General features: G+C 38.6%; 1 protein-coding gene across 1 annotated transcript; it reads right to left on the bottom strand.

The window, feature by feature from the left end:
• Window positions 1-2,819: 2,819 nt before the first annotated feature.
• LOC141796754 (cytosolic 5'-nucleotidase 1B) lies at window positions 2,820-6,772 on the bottom strand. The gene is made up of 6 exons (XM_074678012.1): window positions 6,602-6,772; window positions 5,677-5,790; window positions 5,398-5,521; window positions 5,173-5,295; window positions 4,832-4,962; window positions 2,820-3,911 (listed from the first exon to the last, which is right to left on the bottom strand). Exons 1-6 carry the CDS (start codon window positions 6,635-6,637, stop codon window positions 3,666-3,668), a joined length of 774 nt encoding a protein of 257 aa, XP_074534113.1. The 5' UTR covers window positions 6,638-6,772; the 3' UTR covers window positions 2,820-3,665.
• Between the last annotated feature and the right edge of the window lie 1,515 nt (window positions 6,773-8,287).

The raw sequence follows: 8,287 nt of genomic DNA, 5'->3' as shown, positions 1-8,287 counted from the left end.
GCAGTCCACTGAACACAGATCCTCCTCATAGCATCTTTAATTCTGGTTGTTCAAACTGCAACAGACAGTGAATGCAGCAGTGAGAAACAATAAATAGGGATTTCTTTTCTGAATGTGTTGATTTACAATATCCTCCATTAATCTATCTGCTGATGAGCGGTCACTTTCAGGCAGTGGAGGTTTCCTGCAGGAGGAGGGTAATCCTCTCCTCTGACCTTTGACCCCTGCAGGTTACAGCTCAGGGTCACCCTCCCTCCTTAGCTCTTCAGTAGAAATCATATTACACAGACTTTTCTCTCTCTGAGGCTTTGATTTCAGGCATGAATCAGGGCACATTTCTTGTCTTTCTGACCACTCAAGCACTTTTAGACTGTTTGTCACATTCATCCATTCAAACACAGATGACAGAGGCAGTGAAAACAAAACAGGACTACTAGAAAATAAAGGACCACAACAGCTACAGTGGCCTGAAACTCTTGCTCAACATTCCCCGGCTCTCCAGTGACCAAGGACTCTCTGACTGCCATACTTAAGGCCAATGTCTGAAGACCCAGACACAGAAGGTAACCTGCTTAATACAAAGAGCCATGTTTACTTTATAAGGTACCTTTAAACCAGCAGAAAGGGACCATCACAGTTAACAAATCTCATTCACACACATTCACACACTGCTGGACAATGGTGGGAGCAATTTGAGGCTCAAGGACACTTCATATGGCTCCAGGAGCTGGGATCAAGGTGTCAAGAAAAAACATCTTCATCCCATCCTGTGGTTTTTCTTTCCTCCTTTTACAGACAGTGTTTCAGGGTCTGGACTCAATCATCTCATCAGCTCAGGAAGAGGTAATTCTTCATTCTTCTTTAATTTTGAGGCCATGTGTCCACTCTAATGATGGATCACCTGGGCAGTGATGTCAGACAAACCTCCTGGGATGACAGCAAAGACACAACTCCTGTCCTGTCCTGTCCGTCAGAGTTGAGTTAACCTTCATGGCAGCTCAGCATCTCCATCAGGTAAAAAAAAAAAAAAAAGACAAAAACAAAAAATCTCACTTTACACTCCACTACATTCATTTGACAACTTGAGTTATACTAAATGGATTAAAACAATCCATAATCAACCAAAACATGATGTTTTATTAATGGTTAAGCTGCCTTCAAGTATAAAAAGTGACTTCTTACTTTATCTTTACATTACACTGATGTCCACAATAATCAAAGATCAAATAAGGAGAAGTCTATATCGTCTGCTGAGGTGGAAATTTGTCTGTGTCTCTCCAGAAACATGGTATAGGCAAAAAAAAAACCATCCATGCGATCAATTAAAAAAACACTCAGAAAATCAAGTCTCACCAGTCACTTTGTAAAGATGAGGATGATTATTGCACCCAGGATGAAGGACTTCTTAAACATGTTTCCAGGGTGGCTCAAAAGCTCCTCCCTGAGCTTCTAGGTTTAAACTGACAGAAGAAAGGATGACAATTATTTTTTTATGATGCCCTGAGCTTTTCCTCCTCCTCCTCCTAAGGACTTGAGACAGAGGAATTTGTGGTTTTTCTAGTATCTTATAGTTACCCATCCAAGGTCTCAGGAACTGGATCCAGTCCCAGCTGCAATATGGAACAGGGTACAACCTGGACAGGTGACATAAAGACAAACTACCAGATGCACTAAGACCCAGTGCACCTACACCTATTAGTTACTCAGAGTCACTATTGATTGAGGAGCACATGTTTGGACTTGGTGAATGTAAACTCCACACAGAAAAGGCCCAAAAGGAAATCCACTCACTGCTCTTTTACTCACTGTTTATGACTTAAAGGCTGCGGCTTTTACAGACTTTAATTCTCCACTGCCCTCTAGAGGTTTAAGTTAGCATCACAAAAATGCCAAACATGCATTTCCCTTTGTTAGAGATCTTCACTGCAGGAGTATGGTATGGAACCCCCATAAGATTCATAATTTAATAAATAAAAACAACATTTAATTTTTTTTATAAATAACAGAAAAATATGTAAAATGGCCATTACATTGTGAAATATTGCACTATCATTATTTTATTTTATTTATTTAATTTTTACAATATCACAACTTTTATAATAACTTTTTATTCATTTTCCAAGCTTTTAATATATATATATATATATATATATATATATATATATATATATATATATATATATATATATATATATATATATATATATATATATAAACTCATGCACCTCACACCACGACAAACTGAGATTGTGTTCACTCCAGGATGAATCCCAGATTGTTTTGAATTTAATTGTATTTTCAGATTTGTCATTGCTTGAGAAAACACAATACTCTGATGCATATGTAGCCATACACATGTCATCAAACACCTCATTGTCCGGCTTGTTCCTGAACCTGTCCAAGATCTGTGCGTCTCAAAGCTCCACAGTTTCATCCACTTGCTTTGTTCACTTGTGTCTTAGTCCATCCCACCAGAGATACATGCCTTCTAGTTCTGTGTACATGAAACTATTTTTTTTATTGCAACCTATGCTGTTTCAAATTCAGATTCTGTTACATTGAAATGTCGGTTTCAATTTTATTAATTGTTCAGCCTTAATTAATGTAACTTAGTTTATTGTGTCTCAGGAAGCAATTTTTCATTAGATTTCAGTGAAAATAGAAATCGTGTTACTCTTTACTCTCTTCTAACCTCATGCTAATGAATAAAACTCAAATAACTCTGAAGGAAATGCAACAAGTGTTTTATTCTGACAGACTTTTCTCTCTGAGTGAATCGACACCACTCACTTTGAGAAGATTTTACTTGTTCACACAAAGGTACAAAAATTTTATCCAGCTTGACATCATTCTTATCTCTCCGCAGAAAACTCTTTACACAAACATGTTTCTGCAGAATACTGGAACCACAATGGAAAAACACAAAACCAGTGGATTTAAGAGGCTGAAGGCCTGGGAGCCTCAGCAGGGAATAAAAACAAGAAAACATAAAGGTGCTGGAGGTAAACACAGAGTAATAGAAAGAGAGAAAATGTCCCAACCCTGAAATAAAACTCAGAGATAATCTGAGCTGATACATGATGGAGGAAAAGTGAAACACACAGAGTTCAATTTAATGAAAACTTTTTTTCATTTTTGTTTGATCACATTTCTGTGAAGTTCTTATTTCGCACTAACATGTTTACATTTCTAGTGTTACACACAGACTCCTGCAGTGTAAGAGCAACCAATCCTGTGGCTTTAATTTCTGTAGTGGGTGGAGTCTCGCTTTAGGCTGCTGATAGCTAAATGACATATACCACTTTGTTTAATACACTGTTTTATTTTAAGTGTAGCCTGTGACTTTGGCTTTGAATTCAAAGAATTACAAAAACACATTTCTGTTTAGTGCTGTCACACAGTAATATCATTAAATAATGCTGTATTATGTCACAATCCCCACACATCTGATGTCAGACCCTGTCTCTTTTAACAGGCATATGGGTTCTGATCTGCATGTGCATATTTTATTTATGACTCTTCAGCCTTGAAAAATAAAGGCTTTCGAGTTAAAGACCCTCAGACCCTTTGAGGAGAAACTTTGCATTTCCAAATCTGATCATTAGCTGAAATATAAAAACACATTTTGATTTTCAAAATGAAAGTATCTGTGAGTTCACGCGTCATCACTCCTCTGATTCGCTGAAGCTGACCCTGATAGTAAAGTGAGGTTGAACGACAGACATGATGGGGTCCCGAGGAGCCCCGGCCAGGCAGTACGCCTCGTCCACGTGTATGCCGCTGGAGCGCAGAGTTAAAAGGGAGTTGACGCAGCTGTCCTTGCCACCGTGCGTTGTCATCAGGATGAAGCAGAGAGGGCTGTCGGTCAAACTGAACCTACGTCGCATCTCACCCAGCTGAACCGCTAAGCTCTGCAGAGAGAGAGAAAAGGATCCTTTAACTCAAAAACTACAAATAACACTATAAGACAAGTAGCGCTGCTTTCACCTCACTGGGTTAAACACTCCCTTGTGGGATTTCCAGCGGTCTCTTGAGGTAAATTTATATCTCTGCTGCAGGAAAGAACTGAATAGAATAGAATAGAAAATACTTTATTTATCCCCAAGGGAAAATTCAGGAGAAATCATAGCAGGAATCAAGAAAACAAAAGCAAGAAAGTGTACAGAAAGTGCAAAAAGGTTCATAAGAAACCAGATGCTGACAGCTTGTCCACCATTCCCCAGTCAGCCAGCCTCCACCTCCACAGGGTCCAGGACTGAGCTTCTTCAGCAGGTGAAGCTCTTCCCATGTGGCGTTGGTGTCTGATGTTAGCTCTGTTAGCCATGTCTGTGAATAGCATGATGCTACTCTGCCTTCTGGTATTCCCTCTGTTGCTGGGTTAGCATGGCTAGCTCTTCTATCTTATTGGAGATAGATCTTACGTTCCCAGTAACAATGGATGGAAGGACAGGTCGATGTCATCACTTCTTAGCTCACACCTGAGAACCCACACATCGTTCTCACCTCCTTCTCCTCACCTTGTGAGGAAACATCAGGCCTTGCACCAGTTAGCATTGACATGCTACAGGCTGCTAACAGCTGATTTCACATGTAAACAATGCAGCCATGGTTACATGTAGGATCTCCAGACAAACACAGGAGAAAAAACAGTAAAAATATCACTGAAGACAAAACCAATTTGGTGTCCATGACCAACAAATGAACCATACAAAGTAATGATCCACTCCAAATGCAGAGGTGACGAAAAAAAGAGATGAAAAAATCACAAGAAACAGACAAGGAAGAGAGAGCTGCTGTAACAGTCTACAAAAAAGGATGTCTCTGAATGTACCTGGAGTGCCTGTCTGCTCGCCGGCATCAGTCCACTGTCGGGCTGGATGACGGAGTCCTCACAGAACATTATTCTGAGCTGATCTGATGGAGCGGAAGCTGCCCGATGGTCCAGCAGTGCCGAGAGAACACCTGGACCAATGACAATGAGGAAGATTCACTGTGCTGTGTCACAAAAACCAGACAGACATCAATTGTTGATGGTCCCTGAGGGGCAGTTTGGTTTACATTAGAAATCTACATACGCATGCTATCACAACTCAAGCATGAATACATTCACATTTTTCAAACACATGAGACAACGCAAGTTCACTTTAGGCCAATAACTAAGTTAAAGATAACCTTTCTGCATTGCCTGCGATGCCTCGTTCCTGTCTGACGTTAGGAAAAGCTGAACGTTGTTTTTCTGCAAACTCTCTGCAAAATCCTCCTCGTTTGCAAAACAGAAGCGGCTGATTTCCAAACCTGCAGCAGAAAAACAAGAGCAGGAAGTTCACACCGCTGTAACAGTTAAGCGAACAATCCCTAACCATTTGGTGACTCTGCTTAGGGTTAAAGTTAAATTACTGTGATGTTTGGTGCTGCTGATGATACTGGAGCTCTGCTGCTGTTGCTGGCTGTCTGTGGTTATCAGGACGACATCAAACTGGAGATTTTCCTGCTCCAGACGTTTGTTCATTTCATGTAGTAACTGAAATAGGAAGAAACACATAGAAATGTCTTAAAGAGGAGGATTATACCACATCAGGTGTTTCCGTTAGCACTCAGTGTTTGCTGGATTTTATAATAATTTTTTTTCTGAAACACAAACTTTTAACTGGGTTGATGGGTGCCTCTAATTCTGACCTGCAGCAGTGACGTCGTCATATCCTCTCTTAAAATTAAATGGTCTTCTTCAGCTCCTTTTTCAAACACTTCACGAGACGTTATGGCCACAACCACGGCCCGATCAGGGTCCTTCTGCGGAAAGAACACAAAACAGCTTTATCTGCTCTATTAGTGAGGCGTCTAAATAAAAATGACACAAAACCAATGATAACCCATCATAATACAAATGAAGAATCAATATGAAACCATACTATGACCACAACAGGACCAACATGGATATCTGATCTTTTATTGATTCATCAGAAAGATGCTCATATGTTTCAGTTGTAGAAACTGATATGGTTCAGGGGCTCAAACTCTGAAACATTTTTTCCTTTCTGACTTAGAACTATTATAAATTGTGCCTGAAATATTTTCTTAGCTACGGATATGTAATTAAACTCCCAATTCAGAATATTCGAATAATCTTAAAATTAAAAACAAAATAAAAAACTATGGCAGAATGAAAATAAAACACAATGCACTCATACAACGAAATTTCACCAGAAGCTGAAACCCTTTGCAAAATGTACAATTTCTGCATTTGTTCCCCGAATTACAAACGAATCCAGCAGTTAAAGTAATATCTTTTGGTGCAACTTAAACTCCACTGTCTAAAGATGAATTCGGCATGCGTTCAATACATTATAATAAACCATTATTTCTTTAAACCAGACTAAAATCTATCCTCTGGTGCTGTGCAAAGGACGCGTAACGTTAAAGGGTTCATGTGAATGTGGGGATGATGACATAACACAACAGATTATTTAATTGCTTTCCTGGCAAAACTAGGAAATAATCTTGCAGACAATAAAAAAAAAAAAATATTGTTTGAAGGAACTACGTGTTCTGAAGTTCAGATACTCAGGTCAACTCCACATGCTCCACCTCAGGTGAGTCTTACCTGCAGCACGTCGGTGTTCAGGATCATGGATGTCATGTCCACCTCTCAGCTGGAACTCTGTGCGTCCAAAACTGTTTTCAACAAGTGAATTTTATCTCAAACTTCAAATGCCGAGAGAAAAACTTACTCCAAAGTACCCCCTAGAAACAGAGAACTGTCTATTTGGGTTCCGCCCAGAGATGTGTTGTTCACAAACGATTCGACACAAAGATATAACTCTAGTAATCAAACGGGTTGAAACTAAATAACGCTTCAGAGAATGAGAAATGTTTTGCCATAGACTGTATGACGAATGGATGTGGTCTCCGTAAAGTCTGGTACAGAGTTCTGAAGCAAACCTGTTAATAAGGTGAGCCATGCCTCCAAATGGCCGAACTCATTATCTTAATATCTTCTAAACTGTTGGATGGAAAAAATGTACCCGGGTCATTCTTTAAATGCAGTGCCTTTTGTGTCCCCAGCCTAAATCCAGCTGTATTTTCTGAAAATAATAGAATAAAAAAAAAAAAAACTTTTGATCTTAGTGAAATTTCACTAATGATCTGTTAAAAACACAAAGATATAACTCATAAAACTTAAACAGTTTTTTTAAAAATACCATTTAAAAAATAAAAAATGTGCTATTTTGCCATGTCCCCAGTGCCTTTTCCACTGTTTCGTTCAAGAATATAATGTTGTTGTTGTTTTTTTTCCAAAATATTTCTGGATATTTTTATTCAGCTTAAAGCTGAATCAGCAAAAATTATATTTTTTTCTACAATTGCAGTTTAATATTTGTCCCTGGATTTAGTGTCCACTGTGTTATCCTAAGTTACTGTACCTCTAAGAAGGCCACACCCACATCAGCATGATGCAGTCTTTTGATGTGATGTCATTCCAAGGAAATTCAACAGTGGTAAGATTACTCACTTTTCCTTTGTTAATTTTATTATAGTTACTCTTTTATGATGAAGATCTAATGTGGTCAATGATAAAATGTCCACCGTGTTATCTCAGTTTTATGAAGAAAGTTATCGAATATCATAATTTTAAAAGGTTCCTGGGTAAAAATGTTGATTTCTTGTCAGCTATCCAAAATCCTGTTAGCTTAAATGCTAATGAAGCTAGGCTGAAAGCTATTTTTGTTGTAAAATGTCCACCGTGTTGTCCACTGTGTTGTCCTTATTTGGATAACAAGGTTGACACAACACAGTGGACACATTCATTGTGACATATTTTTAAAGCTTAAAAAATATATATATTAAATTTAGCAGATTGAGATTGAACTTTATGCTTTTCATAAAGCTTGGAGTCATGTTTTTAAGAAGAAACATCAAAATAAAAAAAAAAAGATTTTTTTTTTTTTTTTACCATTTCTATGACCCAAAAGGCACCGCATTTAAAGAATGACCCACCCCCTGTACAGTCGTACCAAGAAACATTGCCATTTTTTGGTGTTGAATCTTTCATTAGTTAGGTTACGAGAGTGACCAGTCAAACGTTGACTAATATGGCCGAACTCGAAAATAAAGGAATAGTTTTGAATAATAAAACCCGTATGCGGCTGTAAGAGACGATTCTAATTGAGTTGAGTAAAATGTTCCAGCTCATGAAATGAACCTGAAATTCCCACACGCCCAACCCGCCTTCCTGAACCGCGACGTTCGTTTTGAGCGTAGCGCGATGGCGTCACTTCCTTGTTTGTCC

The sequence above is a fragment of the Halichoeres trimaculatus genome, unplaced genomic scaffold (assembly GCF_033239565.1).
Source record: "Halichoeres trimaculatus isolate MK-OKI-2021-1 unplaced genomic scaffold, fHalTri1.1 fHalTri1_scaffold_10, whole genome shotgun sequence".
Taxonomy (NCBI): domain Eukaryota; kingdom Metazoa; phylum Chordata; class Actinopteri; order Labriformes; family Labridae; genus Halichoeres; species Halichoeres trimaculatus.
This window is presented reverse-complemented; position numbering and strand designations above follow the sequence as displayed.